We start from the raw sequence: 25,812 nt of genomic DNA on the forward strand, positions 1-25,812 counted from the left end.
AGAAAGGCTGTGTGGGAGGAGCCCTGAGCACTGGCCAGGGCTTGGGGGACGTGCATGGGTTAGAGTCCTGGGTATCTTTGGTTTATTTCACTTTGCATAATGCCCTCAAAGTCCCTTCACATTGTAGCATATGATGGGATTTCCTTTTTGGTTAAGGCTGAGTAATATTCATTGTATGTATATACATTTTTTTAATCCATCCAGTGAAGGACATTTAGCTTGCTACCAACTTCCGGCAATTGTGAACAATACCGCAATGAACATGGTTGTGCACATGTCTCGTTGAGATTCTGCTTTCAATTCTCTTGGCTATACACCCAGATGTGTGATTTACCATATAAATTTTAAATGACCTTATTCAACAAAGGCAGATTCACACATTTTGAAAAAAAAAAAACAACCAGAATTGATATAATTTAAATTATTCTGAACAGTTAGCCTTTGACTTACAAAAAGTATCTTAAACTTAGAGGATTTGGTACTTGAAGATTTAGTATTTTTCTAAGAGTATTTTCAACGTTAGAGCTAAATTATATATTAAAATATGTTTGAAAACATGTTAAGGACCCAAAGTGAAGTGAACCTTGAATCAAATGTGCAGGACCTGAAAAAACCAATCTTGACTTGTTCATTCAAAGTATTATAAGGGCATTATAAGTAAGTAAAGACAGATGTGGGCCCCCCAAACCTCAGGAAACATGTAAAAATATGAAAAACAGGTAGTCATAGCTCTATATTAAACAGCAACAACAAAAAATCACAATTTATTTGACACCAGAGATTCAAGTAATGGAGTCTTGACATCCTTCCCAGAACGCGGTGTGTTTGGACGGAGAAGTATTCATCCTACATTTTCTTTTCCCGTGGAATGAATTCTTTCCAATGCTATGATAGCCCTGGCGTTGGAAGCTCCCCAGGTGTTCTTCCAACAAAGCCTTGTAGTTTTAACTAACATCAGTGGCTTTCTGGAACTAAGTTCACATGTTACCACGTTGCTTCAAATTTAATCTTCTGACTACTTCATCTTTTTCCACTAAATTGTGAGATGTTCCTTGTCACTAATCTATAAAAGCAGCCCGACAGGGAGAGCGATTCACAAAGAAGATAGAGGTCTAATGAGATTGTGGAGGAAGTAAAACTGGACCCAAGTAGAGAAAAATGCCTATGCATTTGTTTTTCCCCAGTGTGCACTGCATGTGTGGCAGGGAGTGGAGGATCTGCTAGGCAAAGATATTAATGTATTTCATGTCTGTGGTCTTGTGCCACCTGAATCTGTCTGCCCTGTTGCTTGTCCTCATGGAGCCATGAGTCAGTCGACTTCCTCTTGTTCCTCCATCTCTATCCACACTGCCCAATTCTGTCTTCACTTCTCTCTCCATTCATTTCAGCTTCTGGGGTCTGGCATTTCTACTAAACTCTTGAACTTGTCCTAAGTGCCTTTGCTCTCTGCTCTTCCTTCATTCTCGCTTGAAAACTTCCAGCCCCAAATAAACCTTCCACCTACTTTCTCTTGCCCACGTGTGGATGCTGAGTGCTGCAGGAGGAAGCCATGCAGCTGGCCGCTGGGTGTCCATTTGACTGTGAGCACCTTGATTCTGCCTGGGAAAGCTGGATACATTTCTCTAGAGAGCTCACTTTTTCCTCTCCTCTTAAACCTTGGCGCGTCTCCATCTCTCTCCCTCTATTTCAGCTAATGGAGTTATCACCTAATTTTTTGAGAAGTTGGAGCTCCAGTTGCCTCAGCTTCCTCTTGCCCCGTCTCCTCCTTCCCTGCTTTGCCAGTGACAGCAGAGGAAGGGTTTCGGTTCCTGACTAAGGACAAAGCTCTATCCTGCATCTCATGCATAGCAGCATTCCCAGCCCCGTATGTTCTGGGTCTTCAGCCTCTCCTCCTTGACTGGATCCTTTTCATAAGTCTCCACCAAATTGAGCATTTCTGCCTTGACTCCCATGCACCCTCCAACCACCTTCCTCTCTCTCCTGACCTTCACAGCCAGCTGCCTAGAAGTGATACTCATTGTGTTCACTTTTTCCTCCTAGTCACTCTTTTTTTTTTTTTTTTTAGACAGAGTCTCACTTTGTTGCCCAGGCTAGAGCAAGTGCCGTGGCGTCAGCCTAGCTCACAGCAACCTCAAACTCCTGGGCTTAAGCAATCCTCCTGCCTCAGCCTCCCGAGTAGCTGGGACTACAGGCATGCGCCACCATGCCCAGCTAATTTTTTCTATATATATTTTTAGTTGTCCAGATAATTTATTTCTATTTTTAATAGAGACGGGGTCTCGCTCAGGCTGGTCTCAAACTCTTGACCTCGAGCGATCCTCCTGCCTCGGCCTCCCAGAGTGCTAGGATTATAGGCATGAACCACCGCACCCGGCCTCTATTCACTCTTCATCTATCTAGTGCACCTGGCCCCACTACTCCACATGCATTTTATCACCCAGGTCAACAGGGCGCTAAATCTAGAGTTCACTGTTCCATCCCTATGCAACTTGCTCCGCCGGGTCCATTCAGCAGACTGAAGCATTCTCCTCTTGGCATCCATAGTGCCATGTTTCTCTGGTTTTTCTCTCTTGGTTTTCTTTCTGTCTCAGCAGCTCTGAATCCTCTGCTCTCCCAGACATTAAATGTTGATTCTGTTCCCTCTTCTCTTCTCACTAGATGCTGCCAAATGGCCTGGATTTATTTGATGCTATGGTTAACTGTTCCTACTGAGCACTCCCAACTGCCTGCTGACCACATTCACTTGCATCTTTCACGAATCTTTCTTAACTTAACCATCTAAAGCTGAGCTCATCTTCTGCACACCTGGGCATCCTCCTGTGTCCTTCAGTTCAGCGAATGGCACTAACTCCATCCAGTTGTCCTTGATTAGAGGCCAGAAGTCACCTTGGATGCTTCCCTTTTTCACTTCCACATCCCAGCAATGATACTGTGGGGGTGAGGGAAAACTTCCCATCTCCCCCTGAAAATTCGCTGAAAGATCACCTCACCATTAAGGCAGATTAATAAGAGAAAGAGATTTATTTACTGTGTGCAGAGGGAGAATCACAGAGCAATTACTCAGTATCCCAGTGAGGTCCAGAAATTTTATACCCTCCTTTTAGAGGGGAGAGGGAGATGAGGAATATAGGCAATTCTGTTTAGGGGCAATAAATAGTTGCTGGGGAGGGTGAATGGATGGAGGAAACAGGTTGACTTGTAAATGAATCTCTTTGCAAATTAAAGTAACCTGAGAGACAGGTATTATATTTAAAATGATTTGGGCCAGGTCTGGTTGCATTCTTGCTCTTTCCTGCGATATATTGAGGTAACAGGGAGGGGAAGGGAAGTCAATTATTCTTTTGATGGGTCTGTCTGGTTTAACACAGAGAGGGAAAGGCTTGTTGATCTCTGAGGGCCTTCAATTCAAAATACTCTCTCTGCCAAGAGTCATATTTTGGGCTGAAATTTTCTGAGCTCCTTCAACACTACTATCTAATTATTTCTTGAATTTTCCCACTTCTTCCTACCCCCAACAGCAGTGGCCCTAGTGTCTTACCAAAGATGGTGTCTGTTTATTTCCCCGGTGTCTCCATTATACCCAGCTCAGTGCCTGATATAAGTATTTGAATGAACAAATGGTGCTGGGGACACTGAGCCTAGAGTGGGTCTCAATTCAGGGCCCTGAGGCCATGTGACCTGTGGCTCTGGGAATAAGCTCAACACACTTTAGACCTAAAAGAGACCTTAGTGGTTATTTTGCTTAAGTCCCTTTTTTTTTTTAACACATCGGGAAACCAAGAGTCATAGAGGGAGAGATGGCTGGTCCGTGAGTGGCAGTGTGAGTCCTAGAACTTGGGCCTTCTGGTCCCCAAGGCAGAGCCGCTGCTTGATTCTAGAACTCTGTAGTGTGTCTAGCAGGATACATTTGGATCAAAGTACACTCTTGGTCTGATGAGGGTAGCTTCAGGGAAGATAGATTTGTTGTCTACTTTTTTTTCTTTTTTTTTTTTAGCTCTAGACTAGCCTAGACTAGACTAATAAATCTGATTTCTAAAGTTAAGATGTAAAACAGAAATAAAAAGGATATGCTCATCTGAGTGGTGCATGGATTTCTTGCTGGGCTAGCTTTGAATTGAAAGTGGTTGGAATTCCACATTGATTTAGGCTAACTTTTTGGACACTGGAATATTGAAACATTTCATTGGGCTATTTAGAAGGGAGAGCTCTGTCAGTAGAGCCCAGAGGTAGCCTTTCCCCACCCCAGAGGCTGGGGCCACCAGGAGGTGGCTCTGGGAGTTCTTCCAGGTCTCCTGTGATGCTTGTCTCCTTCGCATCAGCAAAGCCATGTCATTAGAAGGTCCACTAGGTGGCAGGTTTTAGCTGTGTTACAGCTACCAGCGAAAGAAACATTTTAAATAAAGATTGGGTAAAATATGTGCCCACTTGAGCCTATGGGCCTTTCACCCTTTTAGGTTACTCAGCAGTCACAGTTTGAAATTACAGTTTAAACAATATAGAATTCAATTTACCAACAAAGAAAGAAAGAAGGGGTGGGGTGGGCATTTGTAAATTTATGTACCCACACAGAGATAAATTCATTTATAGCCCTGAGCCCTGCTGAGTTTTTGAAGAGTGATGGCTATCTTGGACAGTGTAGTTGGTCCCTCGGAGGCTAACAACAACATGCTGAAGAGTCTATATTTTCAGGTGCTGAAATTGATTCAGATTTTAATTCCAGACGCCATCTATCCTTGATCATACAGGTATCCCCTTTCTTTGAGCTCAAAAACAACAAAGATATTTTTGCTGACAATAGTTGTTACTATTTATTTTTTCCATTTCTTCTTATGTTTAAAAATTTTTTAATTATGTTATATATATAATAGTTGTGTATATTTATGTGGTCCGTGTGGTGTTTTGATCCAGGCATACAATGTGTAATGTTCAAATCAGGATAACTGGGGTATCCATCACCTCAGGCATTTATCATTTCTTTGTGTTAGGAACATTTCAGTTTTTAAATTGGATTACTTGACTTTTTTCCTATTGAGTTGTTTGAGTTCCTTACATATTTTGGTTATTAGTCCCTTCTAGTACTATGTTGAATAATAGTGGTGAAAGTGGGCATCTTTGTCTTGTTCCAGATCTTAAAGGAAAGGCTTTCAGTTTTTCCTTATTCAGTATAATACTAGCTGTGGGTCTGTCATATATGGTTTTTATTGTGTTGATGTATGTTCCCTCTACACCCAGTTTTTTGAGAGTTTTTATCATGAAGAGATGTTGAATTTTATCAAATGCTTCTTTGGCATCAATTGAAATGATAGGTTTTTTTGTCTTCCATTCTGTTGATGTGATGTAACCCACTTATTGATTTGTGTGTTTTGAACCATCCTTGCATCCCTGGGATGAATCCCAGTTGATCATGTTGTTGAATTTGGTTTGCTATTAATAGTATTTTGGTGAGGATTTTTGCATCTATGTTTATTAGTGAAATTGGCCTGTATTTTTTCTTTTTCTTTTTTTTTTTTTTTGTTGTGTCTTTGTCTGGTTTTGGTATCGGGGTAATACTGACCTCATAGAATGAGTATATGAGTTCAGGAGTATCCCCTCCTCCTCAATTTTTTGAGATAGTTTAAGTAGGATTGATATTAGTTCTTCTTTGAATGTTTGGTAGGATTCAGCAGTGAAGCCATAGGGTTCTAGGCTTCTCTTTGATAGGAGACTTCATATTACTGCTTTTATCTCATTACTTGTTACTGCTCTATTCAGGTTTTGGATTTCTTCCTAGTTGAATCTAGGTTGTGTCTAGGAATTCCTCCATTCCAAGTTTTCCAATTTCTTGGCATATAGTTGCTCACAATAGTCTCTGATCCTTCAAATTTCTGTGGTCTCAGTTGTAATATTTCCTTTTCACCACTGATTTTATTTATTTTTATCTTCTTTCTTTTTTTCTTAGTCTGGCTATAGGTTTTATATATCTTTTCAAAAGATCAACCTTTGTTTCATTGATCTTTTGTGGTTTTTTGCTTTCAATTTCATTTCTTTCTGCTCTGATCTTTATTTTTTCCCTACCAATTTTGGGTTTGATCTGCTCTTGCTTTTCTAGTTCTTTGGGATGCATGAACAGGTTATTTGAAGTTTTTCTACTTTTTCAGTGTAGGTGTTTATTGCTATAATCTTCCTTCTTACTGCTTTTACTGAATTCTTTTATCGAATGCTTTTGTTTCTTGACTCCTCCACTCCATCTGCCAACAATTTTTTTTTTTTTAAAGCATGTTCAAGATCCCCCTCTAGGTAGGTGCTGGATATAAAATGGTGAGCATATTAGACACAACCTCTCTAGCCATAGAACTTGTAATCTTATGGGAAGACAGACTATTAAATAAGCCATTTTAATACAGCTGTGTGGGCTCTTTGCTAACAGAAATAAGCATCAGGTGGGAGAAAATTCAAGCTAATGTCTGAAGGTTGAGAGTTCACCAGGTAAAGAAGGATGTAGGAGCAGAATGTAGAAAAATTCCAGAAGGAGAGGACAGCATGAAGGAACTGCCAGAGGTGAGAAAAAGAGTACAGGACCTGGAGCATTTTGAAGGTAGGTGGGAAGATGGGATGGTTGCAGCGCGGGGGTGGGGGGGAGGAGGCTAAGAGGAGAGATGATGTTGAGAGGTGAGCAGGAGGCAGACCATGGAGGGCCTTGTTGACCACATGGAGGGATTTAGAGTGAAATCTAGGGCAATTATGAGTCATTGGCTTAAAGCTTTTATAAATATATATACACAGAAAATGCAGAACAATATAGACCACTGCATGAGGGTTAGCACTCCTCATTGCCTTTGGAAGAAATACGTGTCTCTTCCTCTCTCAGGTGTTCTCACCTGTCCTCCTTGTGTCCTGCACCCATTTTCCTCACCCTGGGGTCTATAGACATCTTCTTGGGTATAATGCTTTTTACCAGAATATTTTTTTACTTTTTGCTTTCATTTTGTTGATAATATTTTAAAAATAGTATAAGAATATTCTGGATCATCTGATCCACCCCTGCTGTGGGGATCTACATGATCATTTCCATCTTCTCTGGAAACTGCGTGTCTTCAGTCTCTTCCTAACACAGTTCCAGAGTTTACAGCAGGGGGACTCTTGGCGCAGGGAAGAAAATGAGAAGAAACTTGGTATAGGCGGCCTGGACCGTGGCTTAAATAAATCAGTGCTGGTAAGAAACAAGGAGATGTTGGAGATTCCAGCCAGGCTGTCGGCAACAACATCACAGCAGCTAAAACAAGCTGGGCTGATGTGGGAATAAACCCCGATCCTGCTCCCTAAGAAATAAGGGTCCGGGCATTGTCTCTCAGGATGTGTCCATGGTGTCTGGCCGGATGTTAGCATTTTTCAGTGCAGAACTGGAAGTTGGGTGGAGTGGGCGGGGCATAGGAGATCCCTTTGATGGCTGGTTCCTCTGAAAACAATAAATAGCTTTTGGAGAGAAGGGAGGCATCTGGGTTTTCACTTGGCCACAGTTGGCGACAGCTCGCTCCACCCACAAGCCACAGAAAGGGGGACGGTGGGCCGGGGAAGCAGACAGCGGGCTCCAGGCCAGTCTCGTCTGTTCTCGGCATCTGGAAGCAGCTTGGGCTGGGAGCCATTTTAAACTTTGCCCCCTCCTCACTACTGCACTTGACTAATCTTAAAAAAAAAAAAAATTTAAAAAAAAAGAAAAATGTTAAAAAGTGTTCATGAACAGAAGAATCCCACAGTTGACAACGAATCTGCACAGACTTTGGCAAATAATGTGGACAACACTCCAGTGTTGTGCTGAGGAAGGTATCTTTTTTTCAAATGTATTTTAGGACAGTATACAAAACATGAAATTGACCATTTTCACCATTTTTAAGCATCCAGCTCAGTATACTTAAATTGCCTTCACATTGTCGTGCAGGTGTCTTTTTAATTCAAACTCTCTTTTTAATTCAAAGCAGGTTTTACTTTATCTTCTGAGCAGAACAAATGACGATGATGAGGTTCTACCTTTGCCTTCATCCTTACCTTGGGGATATAGTTTGGGTCCCATTTGCAGTGGCAAATTGAAAGCAAACGCTGCAGCCAAGCTCTGCTACTTCCCTTCAAATGCCTTTCTACCCCAGAAATGACAAATAAATAACTGATCCAACTGAAGGTGGAACTTTCTCTTCCCAGACCAAAAGGCATCAGCACTAGGCCCTCTAATAGATGGCTGGGTGGGGGCGGCAGGATACAAGACTTCTCCGGGTGTTCAGGTTGCAGGAAAACACAGCTCTGCTCAGTTCAGGACATGGGTCGGGGGAGGGTAATAATAGAACTAGTCTCATTGTGTTGTCAGGATAGAATGAGGTCACGCATGGAGAATGCTTGGCACACTTACTGAGCTGTCACAATTGCAGATGAGCTATTTTGGTTCACCACACTGTACCCAGAAGAGGTAAACCACAAGAAAACAGTTTTTCAGGAAATTTGTTGTAAGAAAATGTTTTAGACTTGAGTCTCGGTCTCCAACAAACTCTGTCCATAACCCTGGAGCACTCACTGATATTTATGATAATGGTCCAGCTATTCTGCCAATCTAGTCGTTAAGGTGGGGGAAATGGGTTGAAGCATGTTCTGTGGTTTTGGGGAAAATTTTCTGCTAACTCGTATTTAAAAAGAATGTTTCATTAAACGAAACATTTCATTTCAGGAACATTCTGGTAAGTCTAAGTTTGCTTATCCCAGATGTGTTTCACAGCATTAAAGTAGAATGAGAAGATTATAATAAAATTAAGCTAATGCATCAAATGGAAGACACTATAGGAATATCACAAAATTATTTTAGACGATAACTTTGGTGACTTGCAAAATGGACCATTGTTTACAGTATAGTTGATTGCATGTCAAATATGAGTGAACTCTTTAATGAATATGTGTACACGTGGGTGAGGACTGGGATTTAATGCTCAAAAATGAAAATTGGTGTACTGGTAGCATGATCATTTTTTACCAAGTATTTCAATATGTAAAATGTGAATAAAAGTTTTGAAGAGTATGTCAGAGGGGAGCAAGAAAAGACGAATAAAGGATAAGCTGTAAAATGAGAAGTTCTACATCTACTGGGATATAACTATGTAAAATGGCACGTCATAAAACAGCAAAACAAGATGTGAGGGGTTTGCCTCCAGTGTCTGAACTCGGCTCCATCCCACCCACACAGCCGGCTGCAGGTGGGCAGGTGCTAAGTCACTGCCCTGGGGAGTCTGCCCAGAACCTTCCTGTCACTTCCCATCCTGCATTCCACTCATCCTCTCTGTCCTGGGGCCTCAGAGTCCTGTCTCCTTGCCTTGCCCATGCGCCTTACTGCTCAGACCCTTTGGTTGGATTGCCTTTGGGGCTTGATCTTGACTTTGGCCCTGGACTCTGGCTTTCAGAGCACATCCTACTGCCCAAAGCCCTGCTGTCACCCACACCCCATTTCTAGAACCCACGGGAGATCAGGTGTCTCACTTGCCTTGGAGCAGAGATCAGAAAGCGTAAGCTCATCCTTCTCTGTAACAACACTGCCCTTCTTTACGAACTTGACTTCGTAGCCGGGACAAGGAAGGGGGAAGTTGGGACCCTGTGTACCAAGCAAAACTGATAGGCAAGAATGTGCCTTTGTGCATTTATTTACCTAAGTGACTCATGGAATGGCACTATGTGTCATGTTGGCTGGTGGGCATCTAGGGGAAGAGGCAGATAGGATGGGAGGGGTGACCACAGCTGGAGAGTGATGGGTGTTCAGCTGAGCAGAGTGCATGTCAAGGGGAGTTCTTATTTGCCTAACTTATGTATAAAGACAGTCCACTAAGTCAGAAAGGCATATGAGAAAAAAAACAGACGTGGTCCCAACCACAAGCAGCTAAGAACTAGTGAGCTAAAAACCATACACAACAGAAGACAGCTGTGGTCAAGTGTCTCGGTGGGGAAAAGATGGCGGCTGCCAGCCGGGGCTGGAGAGGCAGATTGACCCACTGGGTGAGCGAGGACCTCCCTGTCGGAGACCACGCCTTGCAGATAAGATGGAGACACAGGAAGGAAGGGCCCAGGAGAGGAGCATCAAGCCTCCCCGAGGGACTGCAATATGCGGCCAACTTGGGGGATCGCTGGTCTGCACCATACATTTTCCGGATGATTAGGTTACATCCACAGAGGGTAAGAGGCTTTCCCAAGTTTGCACAGCTTTTAGCAAAGTAAATTAGAACGGAGCCTGGTTCCCAAGACCCCTGGAGTCTCTACACCAAGAAAGCTATTTCTGTAGGTTTCTGGCGATTGTTCAATTTTCTGTCGAAGTGGCATTGGCGTGAGCCAGTTACCTTGAAAATGTTGGCAGCAGGGAGAGCTGGTGGATCTCTCTCTGCAGCGTGTGCATCGTGCCAGGTGTGAACGGGCCGCTGCTGTCACTATTCTGACGCGGCACAATACTCTCACTGTGCCCACACGGCTGCCTGTTAGTAACCGGCAGCTTGTTTTCCTAGCAAGGGTGGCAGAGGCTTGCTCCATTGTCTTGCTGCATTGTCTTCTGTCCCTCCTCTTCTGGGGCCTATTCTTCCTGAATATGTGGCCGTGAGTGTTCAGCTAAGCCCAGCCGGGGGATCTTTTTCATGTTACCATAGAGAAGTGCTGATGAGCTGGTTCTCTATGGTAAGATTGGACTTGCTAGAAGTATAATACAGGCTGAGCACCCCTAATCCCCAATTGCTCCAGTATCCAAAACTTTTTGAGGGCCGACATGCCACTCAAAAGAAATGCTCCTTCGGATATAAAGGCCAATGACTCATGGAGTTCTGACCCTCTCAATGGCGTTCACTGTTCACCAGTGATTATGTCATTAGGAATGAAGGAGTCAATGAGGTCAATCTTTACATCAAAGCTGCCATTTTGCAATTTTCAATAATCTCTGCACTCGTAGGATTAGGGTGGTGTTTAACAGCCATTACTGTTCTGCTGTGGTTTATGTGGTCATGAAAAATGGTGTTCTTATGGTATCTTTTTCTTTCTCTTTCCTTCTTTCTTTTTTCTGAGTAGCCATATTTCTAAAAGCTTGGGCTCTCTGATGATTTAGTCTTTATGTGAACAGTGAAGTAGAACCAAAACAACATGCTATTTAATATCTGGAAATTGCAGGAAAACAAAGAGCAGTAGAGTTGAGTAGAGGTCAGAGGACTGTCTTAAAGAGTGGACATTCCAGAAATATTGATAGATGACAATTCTTGCCAAAGGGGGAAAAAAAACTCATCGGAGCATTTCAGATTTCCAATTTTCAAATTAGGGATGCTCAACTGGCAAGTGTCATAATGCAAATATCCTAAAATCTGAAAAAATCCAAAATCCAAAACACTTGTGCAAGATGCTGTTAATATTGTAGTGTAGAATCTAGGTTTTTTTTTACATGTAAAAAATTATATCCAAATGTACAAACTGTTATGATTAACTTTTTTCCTAATGTGACTATTTTTCTGTGTTATGGCTGTAATGCCATCATAGGTGTAACTAAATTTCTTTGATCTCTTGGTCTCTTAGCTTATGCCCCATTTTATATCATCAGTCGTTGCTGCAGCTCACGCCTGGGTAGCAATGCTCTGTTCTTGTGGGTGGAATTGTTGGGGCCCAGGCCATGCACAGTTTAAGGCTGTTATTCCAGGTGGCCAGATAGGATTTTCTGTTGAGTGGATCTCTGGTGCGTCGCGCCTGTTTTGGTTTGTGGCATCAAAGGATAGCCACTTATCATTTTCTCAGAATCTGGTCAAATCTCTAAAGAAGGAAGAAGAGCTTTTCCTTTGTAAACAAGCCAGAGGTACAGGACAGAGAGGCAGAAAGAATGCAGACCTCAGCAGGCTGGCAGACGGGGAATGACAAGGGAAGAGTGGGACATTCCACCATGGTGGTCAGGGTCCAGTCGATGCCAGGGAAAGGACCCAGAGAAACCAGAGGGAGGCTGGAGGGTGTCGTGTGTGATTTCCTATGGAAAAGCAGAAAAGTACCTAGTGTTGCTTTAACAATACAGAGGAATCTGGCGTCAGTCACTATAGTAGAGAGACCTGCTCACATGTCACGTGCACTGATATAACCCATACTGTGGAATGGTATGGAAACATCGTAGTTCGATTGCAAGGATTTTAAGTGGTGCTTTGGACAGTACTGAAACATGAAGATGACAGACAGTAGATGGAGATATTCCAGCCTAGTTTCTGATACTGGAACTGTATTCATTCTGAGCTTCCTTCGCTTGCATGTTTGGTTTTCTACGAGTTTCTCATGCATATTTCTTTTATCTTTCTTTAAAAAAAAGAACAACACATAAACAGCGACAGCTTCGATATGTTTTACCCAGCTGTCTATTGCCCAGAACCTGGACGCTGTCATGTGGCTCTGTTCCCAGCATGTCGCGGAGCAATTCTTTTCTGACACATTCTTAAATGGAGACTTGGAGTAAACACAGGCCCTGTTCGAGCACTCGAAACGTGGACAAGCAAATGCCCGTGAGCCTTCATCTCCCTTGGCTCTTGGCACAGTTCCTTGCATGCAGTAGAATGAAATGAATGTTGAGAAAGGAGGATATTCGACTGTATCTTTTCACCTTACCCCTTATGTTTCAGTTTTATGCCAATGGAGGCAACAGCAGAGTGTCCAAGGCAGAAAATCTGGGTTTCCATAGTTGAGTGGCCCTGAGAAAGTTATTTAAACTGAACTTGACATTGTTCTTCTGTGGCTCCAACACTTCCCGTGTAACCTTGGGAAAGTCACCCAACCTCTCCAGCCTGTTTGTTCACCTGTGACATGGCAATAATAATATCACCTATCTCACACAGCTGCCAATAAGCCAAAATGAGGAAAGGGCTTACAGCAGTGCTTAGTGCATAGTAAGCACTACTGAAGTTTCAGTTGTTGTTAATTTCATCATCACCATCTTATGGGATGGAGACAAGTGGTGTGTCCTGTGGGTATTATCACAGTAATAACTGATCGTTTTCCTGCTCTGGTTTTTCTTCAATTAGTTACTGGATGGATTAGTGTTAACAGAAAATGGTGCGTTTCTGTTACGGAATTCCTAATTGGGAGCTACTTGAATCAGATCGTCCATGTTTTCGTTTGTTATGTGTGCACATGACCCTGTTCAAGTTAGAGGCACCATGTCTCAGTCAAAATTGCTTCAGTTCATCTCGTTTCAGTTAGGATGAAAACCTATGCCCTCTTCATTTACAAACCTTCTGAACCTGTGTCTGGAGGACACTGGATTAGATGCTTTGCCGATTACCAGCTGGGGCACCTTGGACAGTGACTTCTCTAAATTCCCATGTCCTTGTGAGTAAGAGGGGAAAGACAGTGCCTCTATCCAAATGTGGTTGTAAGATCTAAGAGGGACCATAATAACATTATCTAAAATGTATTGAGCACTTACTCTGTGCCGGATGCCATGCCCAGTACTCCGTAAGCATCTATTGTCACTATAACTCTGGAGTGTAATTGTAGCCAGACTGTGGAAGGCATGAGCTGTAGCTAAGGCGTCCGAAGTTCATGGTGAAACTGAGATTTGACTCTGCTCAGTAAGACTCCGAAGTCCATGATCTTATGCCTCTCACCAATCTTCAGCCAACTGGGTTCCAGTCAAGCATCTCTTTGATGCCTATTTTCTCCGCTCAGGAGATTTCCTTCCCTTGGAATTCACATCCCCTACTTGTGCATATTGAAATCCTCCCCTTCTACCAAGACCCTCTTGGCCCTAGAAGCTTTTCCTGGTTACCCTCCTTGGAATTCTCATGGCATTTTGCACAGGAGAACTTGAGAGCAGGGAACTCTCTAGACATCATTGTATCCCTCCTCTCCTCTCCAGCACCTCCTACTTAATTTGCACTCATTAAGTATTCATGGGACTAATGAATAATTACCTCGTAACCTAGGGCTCTCCCTCTGCCCTAGCCATGTAGAGTCTGGGGGGAAGACAGGAACACAGGACCCCACCACTCTTACCTGGTCACCAGCCCAGGTGAGATGCACAACGGTCCCTAACTTGGGAGCTGTCAGCTCCTTCCTCTGTGCCATCCCATGACTTACATGGCCTCCAGGAGAGAGTAGGTTGGGCTGAAGGCAGGAAGCCTCAGGCCTCCATCAATGGGAGCAAGACTGTTTATGAAGGCCGTGGCAGTTCACCAGAAGACTCACACACACAGTCTTAAATTTTGAGCAAATGCTCCTTGAAACCTAGACTTGTCCATCACTGACCGCTCTGTGGGGCAGGGCTAGAAGTGCTAGTTCAGAAGAAAAAGAGCTGAGGTGAGCTGATGTGCCGGGAAGTTCAGAGCTGCCTCCAATTAATGCAAATTCTGCTTCTCTTATGATACTGTGTTCTCTGGCACTTGATCGTAACACCTTTATTTTTAGCTCCACTCAAACTTCACATCCTCTACCTCTTCCACCCCTGGGGATGTCCAGTGGTTACAAGAAAAGGGGAGAGTCTTTGATGAAGCATCTCCACTGAGGCTGTGGCTCTGAAGGGGTCAGTGAACTCTTGTCTCTGTTTCATGGCACAGACGGGGTCGCAGGGCTCTTAGGTCATTTCCGACCCCTTGGGGAGCCTGCTGCCGGGACTAATGCGAGACCATCAGTAGAGATGGACATTTGAAATCCAGGCATTTAAACTGTAATCCTACTAAGTAATTTGTTTCCTGTTTTATATTGTTTGCATAGAAGAGGGGGTGGAAAAATGCAGAAATGTTTTCCAGTGCATTTCCTTCCTTCCACCCCCAAACCTGCTAAAGATACAGCGTGCAGATTTCATGGTGTTGGTGGAGTTACTCCCAAGGGTTAGATTTTTACGTGCTCCGTTACCTTCCTGGTAGGAATGACATCTTATACTTTCTATCACTAAAATGAAGGTGCTCAATGAGTTGATTGCTTACCTTCAGATCTCATACCCTCGTTTTGAGCTTTACGGGAATGTGGCCAGCAGATATTATGGTCCCCAGGGGGGGACTTGCACCTCCATTTTTTCTTATCTTTTCCATTTTTTATCCACTGAAATCCTCCTGAATCCTTAAAACTGAAATTGATCTTTTGGTGGTTGCCCGAGACTTTCAATCTGTCAGATGAACGTGTGTGTGTGTGTTGTCATGAATCTTAGAGGCATCTGAGACTGTCCAGCATCCATTCTTGAACCTTTCTCCTGTGACCTCCTGTCTCTTTCTTTGACATGACATTTTGTGCTCAACCTTCTTTTTTTTTCTACTTTTTCATTGAGTTCATCCATTCTTTTGGCTTTTCCTCCTACCCCTATGTAGATGACTCCCCCAGATACAAATCTAGTGCTGTTTTGTCACCTTTGTCCCAGTCCTGTATGTCCAACTGCCCACAGGACATTCACACTTAAATGACCCACACATTTCATCACACATTCAGAGTCTCCCGGGAGAATCTATTATGTTTGCCTACTCAAATCTCTTTTCTCTTCCCAGTGATTCCATTTCAATCAGTTACAGCCCCGTTCTCTCCAACACACAGAAATACAAATTGAGAGTGCTGTAGCACACTCTTCCACCCTGTACCCCCAGTCTGTCACCATCCCTCCCTGCCCTTGGATTTGCCCTTGTTCTCCAGCTAACACCCAGCCCAGCCCAAGCACTTGGTGCCCTTGGCAATGACAACCTCCCAGGCTCTCCTTCCCTTCCTGCCTTTCCCACTCTGGTTCTGTGTGCCCAAGCCCCAGCTATGGGGTGTCCCCCACTTCCCACCTCTCAAACTGGGGATGGTCCCTGCTGATTGGTGAGTGAGACATGCACCCCTCTTGCTGTTCTCAACAATATGCCGTGATGTCCAACCCCCTCTGTGCTCTCATTCTGTAATTAGTGGATGAAATCCCCAAACCCTTGTTGAGTGCCCTTGATGCAGGCCACGTCCCTGGCAGCCCTTGCGTGGCTGGTTGTTTCCTGAGCAGATGTGCTCACTGCCCTTGTCCCTCCCCAGCTCCTCTTCCAAGTTCAGCTTGTCTCAACCCCTCCTCACAGCTGCCTTCAATATCTTCAACCCACAGAGATGAGTCCTTTTTCAGAATTCTTACTGTTCTTCTCGTGAAGACCATTTCAGTTATTCTGATTTTTTTCATGTATATTAGTTTTAACTGCTTGACCAGATTGTAATATTTTTAAGGTCTACTGCTTTTTATTTGCTGTGCTAACTCTTCACAATACTAGTTGTGTATTATTTCTCATTGCTGTAGTAGTATTCACGATTACTACTAATCTCTAATTATATGTAATTAAGATATAATTAGGATAAGACAATGAACCAGGCATTGCATAAAGTGCTGTGTGTGCATTTTGTTATCTAATGAGTAGGTGTTCAGCACATACTTAATTGACTTAAGGAAGAGACTTGCTCAGCCGTTCACCAGCTGTGGGTCTCAGGGAAGACACTTCTGTTGGAGACTCAGTTTCCTCCTCTACGAAATAGCAGGCTGGCTGCTTGCTTTTCTGGGTTCTTTTCATTTCCAACACTGTGGGTTCAATTCAGTTCACTCGTGTTTAGGGAATCCTTTCTGTGTACTCTGCACAGATTTGTTGCTTAGAGAATATAAAACAAATATGACTCGGTCCCTTCCCTGGGAGGTTTTACCAGATAGTGTAATAACAGGAAGCAGGGGTGTCCGAGGGCTGGAGCACAAGAGAGTGGATTACATCATTAGGAAAACATGGGGATATTCCCGAGAGTTGATCTTAATTAGAAGCTTCCTGAAGGAGGAGAGATTTCTGTTGAGTTTAAAGGAGCCAGTTGATGGAGTGGGAGTTTAGAAGTACCACTTGGCAGAACTGGTGGGCAAAAGAAGCTGTTCAGCAGAGAACAGAGCAGGGCTGTGTTTAGGACCAACCAAGCAGATATTTTGTTGTATGCTAAAGTTAGAATGATCACCGTATTGATGTTGCTTTGAGATAAAACCAGAGAATCTCCATTATATCATGAAACCATGTGGATTTCAGAGGAGTAAAACATTTGGATATTCAAGATGGATCCCCAGATTAAAACCACTTCTTTTGGCTCCTCTATGCTGACTCATAAGTCACAGGGGAGCTTCCATTGCAAGCCTGATACATCTGGATTTGTCAGTATGTAATATAATTAATTACCATTACAACTGGCTAATGCTAATGTTTAATAATAAATATTTATGCCTCTCTTCATTTCAAAAAGAAATCGAAGAGGTTTGCAAATATATTTGCCATGAAACAAGATAAAAAAAAAATACAAGAGATAAAAAAGAGAAAAGTAGAAATAATAGAGTGAGGTCAGAGGAAACATTTGAATGCCCAACGGCTCTAAATACTTTATTAGATGTCAGCTGCATACTTAGAGGTCAAGTACCTTAATAGCCAATGCATTTTTTTCCCCTAAAGGAAAAGGTTTCATTTTTAATATGATGTAGCATCTCTCAGATTCCAAGCTCATATTCAGAGGCTTATCCTTACTGATGAAAGGGATTTTGGATATTGGATAATGCTGTGTGCTTTCACTCATGCCGACTGCTTTTAAAGGAACTCATTAGAAACAGATGAAAGCAAAACGCCAGCCCAAGGCTTCCCAGCTGAGCTTCTGAGGCTGCATTGCTAATGCACCTATGAGTCTACTTAAGGAAGCCCTGGCTCTGGAAGCCCCGGCTCTGAGGTCGGAGAGAATTTCCTCTCCTTGGAAAACTTAATTGTCATTTATTATTTCCTTTTAGGAAAGGTATTTCTCTCTGCCTGCCCCCCACACTCTTTTATGACTTTGTGTCATTGGAGGGGGAGGGCCCTGGGTGGCTGTATCTGAGAACAGTGGAGCCCAGCGTGATGGCTGGAGGGTCCCTAGACTGGGGCTGAGCTGCTTTGAGTTCATGTCTCTTTTGTTTATAGCGTCAAACAGCATGAGCGCTACGGCCAGTTGACCCTGGTCAATTCCACGTCGGGCGACACGGGCGAGTTCAGCTGCTGGGGCCTGCTCTGCAATGGCTACGTCTGCAGGAGGGACGAGGCCAAAACGGGCTCCACCTACATCTTTTTTACAGGTAAAACATTCGGTGTATTAGTGAGGCTCTTCCGACTTTTGGACTTGGCCCAGAACTTGAATTCCCGCTACGTGTTGATTAGCAAAAGATGACAATAAGAACACACGCTGTTTGCCAGGCCCCGGGCTGCCTGCTTTACGTCAATTATTTATTACGTCATGCAAGTCTTGCAGTGAGCCTTCAGGGTGAATACTAGTATTATTTCCATTTCTTTTTGAGATAGGGAAGTAGAGGTTTAGAGATTAAATCCTTAAGGTCCCACGGCAAGTAAGCAGTGGTAGCAGGATTTGAACATAGAACCATCTGATTCCAGGGTCTGTACCTGTACTGTCCAATATGGTAGCCACTGGACACATGGGACTACTTAAATGTAAATGAAAACTAATTAAAGTGAAATAAAATTCAAAATGGTTTCTCAGCACACGTGCCATATTTCAAATGCTCAGTCGAGACACCTGGCTGGTGGCTATTGTAATGGAAAGCACAGGTAGAGAATGTTTCCTTTATCACACGAAGTTCTTTTGATCAGCACTGCTGTTGGCTTTTCTTCACCATGCTCTCAGAACCTGTGATGATCTCCTTCCCGAAAACTCCATAATTATATGATTCTTTGCTAAAGATCTCCTCCCATTTGTTCTTGGGGGTACTATAAGCTGAGGTTTGGGGGGCAGGATTCCCAAAGGTGGTGGTCCTTCAGGGCTCCAGTCCCTGTCCCTGAGCCTAGGTGGGGTGCCTGAAACTGTCAGGTCACAGTGGAGAACTCTTTCCCCCTGCAGCATGAGGTATGTTGGCATGGTGGAGCTTGCACTTTGAGAAAAGGGCCTTGCAGAATAGCTGTTCAGCCTCTTTCCCCTGCAGGGTTCTCTATGCTGAAGTCTGGGGAATGAAGTTCTCCAACAACGATCAGAGGTCAGAAACAGCTTTCAGGAATCTTGCAAATTCCACGCCCAGGTTCTGTTGCCATCAAGGCATTTCAAGGGAATCCAGAATCCTTTCTCAGTGTCTGGGCAGGAGATTTCATGAAATTTGTCTATGCCCTGAATCCACCTACCTTTCAGATCTAGAATGACTTAGGCCTATGACCCAAATGATCTTCTGCCCTGGCCATTAATGCTTTAGCAAAATCTCATGTGTTTTTCCCCTTCCTGCCCAAATAGCTCCTCTCTGGCAAGAAGATGCATTAGCAGGGCATGCTACAATTCTGGAAGCACATGTATCTCATTTCTACAACATGCTTATGAAATAAGCAAAAACTATTTTCTCTATTTTAGAAATAATAATGTTAACATGGAGACTCAGTGCTCCATGACTTGTAGTGGCAGAGTAAGAAGTCCAACCCTGGTTTTCTGACCCAGGATTCAATGTTCCTACTGCCTTGAGCCTTCCTAGGCCAAGGTGATGGGTGGACTGACAGCCAGGAAGACACCAGCTGGCAAAACTGGTGTTGTCAGGAGAATTGCTAACAGTTGTTCATGGGCAATCCCTTTGGATCTTCATTTTGGAATATGATACCCAGAATTGCCCATATCCCTTTTGTATAATGTCACACTGTGGAGCGACAGTGGAAAAGACAACCAATGAAAACCAATAAAAGTCTATTGTTACAGACAGGACTGATGCTACATTGCAAATTGCAGAATGAAGACTCTTGCCAAAATGAGCACTGTTGTGTCTTCCCAAAGTACTGGTCAGAGTTTTGAACTGAAGGCTTTGCTGGAACAGAATGTCCTTCTAAGGTTATGGGCTCTCTTTGAGTTTTGGAGGCAGGTCCTCTTTCTTAATTTACTGAAGTCCCTTTGTGAATCAAAGGAAGGCTAAAACATACTTCTCAACTGTCAAGACACCTGGATCAAAAAGGGAGGTGACCGAATGTGTTGTATCATTTTCTTAATCCTCAACACTACACTGGGAGTCCAGTTGGATTTTTAGTACAGAGTTTAGCAATTTGTCTTTTCAAGCATGGGTGGGTTTGAAAATCCAAGATGGGCCGTTACAGAAGCTGAGGTTCCCATGCTTGGCTCTGGAATCTTTCTGAGCATGTGTTTCCCAGCTACCCACGTAGAGAAACGTCTGTCATTCATTATGTTTCCTAGAGTGAAGCTTCTTTGGCAGGGGGGAAGTGATTGTTGTTAATTTGTGCAAGTTTTGCTTAAGCAACTGCCATATGTATTTCCTCTGTCATCTTTACTCAGGAGGCTTTTGGAGGGGTTTTCCCCCCTTTTTCTCTGTTTAATTGACATATATAAAGAAAAACACTCAAATCCTAATCATACAACTCAATAAATTATCCTCAAGTGAACAGACACATGCAACTGCCACCCGGGTCAAGTATGAGAACATCTCACCAGCCGATGGGGCTTTCTCAGTAAAAGGCTTTGGGCTCTAATTTTCATATGTAGGAAAACAACATTAATAAGTAAGTACTTTATTAAATATTGAGTTTGCTATCATTCGGTTTTAGTTTATAGCCTCCTAACTTTATTTTTTTTTAGAAATATAAAATCTCATGTGCTCACTTTTCTTAAAGTAATATGTTTGTCATTACATAAGTGGCTATGTAGGGGACATATGTCATCTGTAACTGTTAAAAGGAACTTCAACACACATTTTGCTTTTGTAGATGGAGGCTACTGACTGCAAACACATTTTTAAAGCAATGGGCGTGGCCACTTATTTCAAAGCAAGTATTTTAGTACAAGAAGTCAGATGACATTTTGGTGTTCTGAAATTCAGATGGTTCACTTATTCTGCTGGCTTTGCTTATTGGCTGAGATTACTCTACATACCCTTACTTAAAGCAAAAGTTGCCTCTAAATCTTATAATCATAAAATCCTGAAGTGTCATTGCTAAAAAGACATGTTTAATATTATCTACACCAGATTCTTCTCTTTACGAATGGGGATATGGAAGCCCAGGGAGATTCACACATTCAAGGCCATGTAGACTGACTGTGTGAACACGTGAACATTGGGTACAACATTAACAAAGGTGCCCCTGGCTGAGCCTGACAGTCAATCAGTCATAAAGTAGCACAAATCACCCGGACTGATTATCAAGCCTTGCAAAAGACAGATACTTGCTGAGCTAGGACATACTGTTTCCTAACCTTCATGTTAGTGAACTCAGTAATCATAGCCCAAGAACTCTCGGCCCATGAAGACATTTGATATTGTGTCCAGGAATTCTGTCCCCAGCCTAAAACACCATACAACTGTGACACAAAGGCTGCTGGTGGAGGAGAAAACCAAGAATAATTATTTGTTTCAGGAACATTGCAGGGAAAACAGGAAAAGATTTAACGAGTGTTGGGGTGTGATTAGCTCCGGAGAGTTCTCTTAGCAATTACTAGAATATTCCCTCACAGAATGATCCAGAAAAAGAAAAGATTTAATGTACCAAAGGTAGAGAAAAAAAGAAAATAGAAAACCCACCACCAAAACACAAAAAAACAAAAAAACCCAAAGCCCAACCCAGCGTCCCTTGACTGCCCTAAGGACAGAGTGGTTAAGGTGTGAGATACAAGTGCCCATCTGAAGCATAAAGAACCAGGCAGGGTGATTTCAGAGGAAATGGGGAGTGTAAGAGGCTGGCTGGGGGTCCCAAGCCAGATTGGTGGCCACGCTGAACCCAGACTGGGGACCAATAGGTTCTCTCTCCGTCCCATTCTCTTCCACTAATCTTGGCAGGTGCCAGGTCCTCTGGGCTGTGAGTTTGGGGACAGGCTCAGGACACTGTCACTGTGTCAGGCCTCCTAGAGGAGCTCCGATCTGCTGGGAAATCCCTCCCTGCCCGCCAGCCCCCACTGCCGGGGCTTCTTTCTCACATAAAAGCAGCAGATGGCTTCGAGGTTTAAAACTGCGCCTAAGGCCGGGCGCGGTGGCTCACGCCTGTAATCCTAGCTCTGGGAGGCCGAGGCGGGCAGATTGTTTGAGCTCAGGAGTTCGAGACCAGCCTGAGCAAGAGCGAGACCCCGTCTCTACTAAAAATAGAAAGAAATGATTTGGACAGCTAAAAATATATATAGAAAAAATTAGCCGGGCATGGTGGCGCATGCCTGTAGTCCCAGCTACTCGGGAGGCTGAGGCAGGAGGATCGCTTGAGCCCAGGAGTTTGAGGTTGCTGTGAGCTAGGCTGACGCCAGGGCACTCACTCTAGCCGGGCAACAGAGTGAGACTCTGTCTCAAAAAAAAAAAAAAAAAAAAAAACTGCTCCTAAGGAAATCTGCCTCCTTCCCTGCTTCCTCGGGGCCGTGATCCATGGGCCTGATTGGGGCTTGAACTAATTACCTTTTTCCGTTTCTTTTAAGGAGATGCAAAGTAAAAATTATTCATCCAGAAAATGAAAAGCATTTTTAAAAAATCAGCCTTTTCTATTTGTAAGGACTTAGTATTCCTAGTCAATTGCCAGAGTCCTTAAGGCACTCTTAGCTCATTGCTCCAGAGTCAATAAGTCTGTGTTTCCCCCTTTGCAGAGAAAGGAGAACTCTTTGTGCCGTCTCCCAGCTACTTCGATGTCGTCTACTTGAACCCGGACAGAGAGGCCGTGGTTCCTTGTCGGGTGACGGTGCTGTCCGCCAAAGTCACCCTCCACAGGGAGTTCCCGGCCAAGGAAATCCCCGCCAATGGAACGGACATCGTTTACGACATGAAGCGAGGTTTCGTGTACCTGCAGCCCCACGCGGACCAGCAGGGGGTGGTCTACTGCAAGGCGGAGGCCGGGGGCAAGTCGCAGATCTCCGTCAAGTACCAGCTGCTCTACGTGGAGGGTGAGTCTGGCCCAGCCCTGCCCGGATTCTAGGCATCTGCAATGGCCGCTGTCTGGCATGCTGTTCCATGTTGGGGGGCATGCTGTTCCCTGTTAGGATGGGAACTCGTGGCACGGGATGAAAAAGAATTCTCGACACAAAGATTAGGATAGAAAGAAGTAAAAAGTTTATTTTACTTTCCCCTGAGAGAAGGGGGAAAGGGTTTGGCACATGAAAGAAAGAAATAGTGTGGCTGGAGGCTAAGGGGCCAGGGGGTTTTGGGGAGAAAAAAGGAAGAAAAAGAGTGTTGCTAGCTGATAGCAGAAAATGGCTGTGTCTGATTTTTCCTTTTTTTCCCCCCCTCTGTCTGCAAGGCTGACTTATCAGAGTGGTTGGAATGTGGGCTGGCAGGAACTGGGGATGCATCAGCTTCTGTCTGCTCAGTTCTTTTCAAGGGCCGTGAAGACAAACTCTTAGAGGCCACAGGTGGTTAATCTTAACGACAGCAAGTTAAGCCACAGCTGGTTAAACAAAGGGGTAGTTGTGTTGTGATCTTTCTCTTCAAAGGGCAATTGTGGGTTGAAGTTTTTTTCTGTCAGTTTATTTTTCTCTGTTAGTTTATCAGTAAGGCCATCCTGTCCTATCGTTCTCTACCAAGGGGACATGGGACACTGTTCTTAAAGGCTTCCCTTTTGCACCACTGTTTCTGGAATGTTCTACCTCCTTGCCTGGGACTCTGACCCTACACCCCTTTCCTCCCTTCCAGCCATTCTTCCATCTGGTGCTGCCTGTGTGTTTGATCAGCAAGTCCCCTCTGTCCCCACCTCCTTTGGAGCATCCTCCCGGCCTCTTAGTTTTAACCCAAATCTGCTGTCTCCCAAGGCCCACCTGGAGGCTGGCATCCTTCTTGCGCCCATTCCTGCTTTGGACCCTCAGTGTCTCCCCTTCTGCTGGGAGCCTACACTGCTCCCGTGGCCTCATCTCCCTTCGTGTCGCTCCCCTGCGTTCCTTGAACATTTCAGCACTCGGCCCTGCTGTCCCCTGGCTACTCTGTCCATCCTCAGGATGACTTGAAATGCAGTGACTCCCCCGTCCGCTCCACCCCATCACAACATGACCCCAGCTGCAGCCACTGGCTCACGTCTTCCCGGACTGTTCGCTCAGTGTGCCCCGCTGCCCTCCCCTGTCCCCAGGCCCCCCACCTCCCTGGCTTAGATCCGGGTCTCATCAGCGCTCCGCCGACGCTGCACACCTTGCCCCTCTGCGCTTTCCTCCTGCCTGTCCAGGAAAATCCCTCCCAGATGACCGTCACCATCCCGTCTCCACTGTCCCGTCTCCCTGTGCCTGTGTTGCCTAAAGACTAGGGTTCTTTCAACGTGCGAGTGACAAATGACTTTGCCTGGGAGACGCGGGTCTTGATCTGTAGGACTTTTAGTCGCCTGCAGCCAGTGAGCACTGAGAATAACCTCCGCATTAGTGTCTCCGTGAGGGAAAGTGGTGGCGGTTTTGCAGGGTTGTAGAGAAAGCTGGGTCCTCGCATGCAGGGGCGGAGTTTTCCTTACGCATGCGTAGTTAGTTGTCACAGGTGTGTTACGGTAATGAAGCTGTAGCTCTTCCTGGGTGGAGACTTCAGCATGGTCATGAGCAGAGTTCACCGGTGCTCACCTGCAGGCGGCCAGGGTCTGCCCGGCTGGTTTTAGCCAGCTAAGTAGCAGGGTAGCATGTGCCACCACACCTGACTAATTTTTAAAAAATTTTTTTGTAGAGATGGGGTCTTGCTATGTTGTCCAGACTGGTCTCGAACTTGTAGGCTCTAGTGATCCTCCTGCCTTGGCCTCCCACAATGCTAGGATTACAGGCATGAGCCACCATGCCTAGCCTATGTACACTTCTTTGCTCCAAGCTGCAGTGTGGTCTGAGAAATGCTGGAGTCCTGAAGTCTCTGTGTCCTTCCGATCCTGTCTCTGGCGCATGTGGCAACCAGAAACTTACAGCAGGGACACAACCTGGGCCCCCGTGCCTCCCGGCAGACCCCGCCTGGTCTGATGGCACGGGGTGGCCAGCAAGCAGATCCACCAAGGAGCTGCACGCCACCTCCCTTCCCTGACAAGTGGGTCCCTTGGGTCACTCTCCCTCGATAGGCACCCCCTGGCCAGCCCCTGCGGGGGAGCAGAGGAAATGGTTTCTCTTCATACACTGTAGTCCCTCAGAGGTGACTTTTGTCTAAGAACTCTCAGCCCGACCCGGGTGTGTGGTCTGTGGGCAGAGTCCGTGCTACCGTAGTGGTGTCTGGCAGGCAGCCCTGCAGAGGGGTGAGCGGCCCCACGAGCTGGTGGCCCTCTGGAATCAGAATTCAGGCTCCCTCGGGCCTTATGTTCTTAGCCGTGGTGTCATTCAGTGGGCCATGGCCCCAGAGCTCTGTAACCAACTGACTCTCACAGCCCTGCTTTGACCCCTCAGGCTCCCTGAGGCCATTGCCCTCTGCTGGCACATCCGAGTCCCTGCTGGAGCTCTGTGTCCCCTGCCCCCACTTCCCTTCCTGTCCCACGCTCCTCAGCCCACTCTCAACTGGCTTCCCCCTTGCCCTCCGCCCAAACAGCTGTGGCCAAGGTTCCCAGGGACTCCCCTGCCATTAGCTCCAGCGGGCAACTCCTGTCCTCCTTGTCTCCTGCAGGAAACCGCCTCTCCCCTGTCCCCTCTCCCCCACCCCCGTCCCCCAACTGTCACTCTGCTTTGTTGGCTCTTTGCCTTCCGTCAGCTTTTTGGCGTCAGAGCTCCACGAGTACCTTCTTTCTCTCTCCTGGTCTCTTCCTGGGCAGCCCGCGCCATGTCCCTGGCTCCGCTTCACACGTGTGTGCACTTTAAGTCCTAGATGAACACGTGTGGCCCAGACCCGCAGTGCCAGGTTCACTTGTCCAACCCTCCACCTAGCACCTGCGGAGTCCTGATGGCTCTTCAGACTCCTTGTCCCAACCCTGAACCGACGGTCTTCCTCCCACCCTGGTTCTCCTGCCT

At 45.0% G+C, this 25,812-nt stretch overlaps 1 protein-coding gene across 1 annotated transcript in view; it reads left to right on the forward strand.

The window, feature by feature from the left end:
- PDGFRL (platelet derived growth factor receptor like) overlaps window positions 1-25,812 on the forward strand; it is a 37,706-nt gene that overhangs the window by 8,833 nt on the left and 3,061 nt on the right. The window contains exons 3-4 of the mRNA XM_045535533.1: window positions 17,901-18,052; window positions 22,525-22,818. Of these exons, the coding sequence (XP_045391489.1) occupies window positions 17,901-18,052; window positions 22,525-22,818 (446 nt within the window). The remainder of the gene's footprint in view (window positions 1-17,900; window positions 18,053-22,524; window positions 22,819-25,812) is intronic.

Source organism: Lemur catta, chromosome 22 (genome assembly GCF_020740605.2).
Source record: "Lemur catta isolate mLemCat1 chromosome 22, mLemCat1.pri, whole genome shotgun sequence".
In the NCBI taxonomy this organism is placed as follows: Eukaryota; Metazoa; Chordata; class Mammalia; order Primates; family Lemuridae; genus Lemur; species Lemur catta.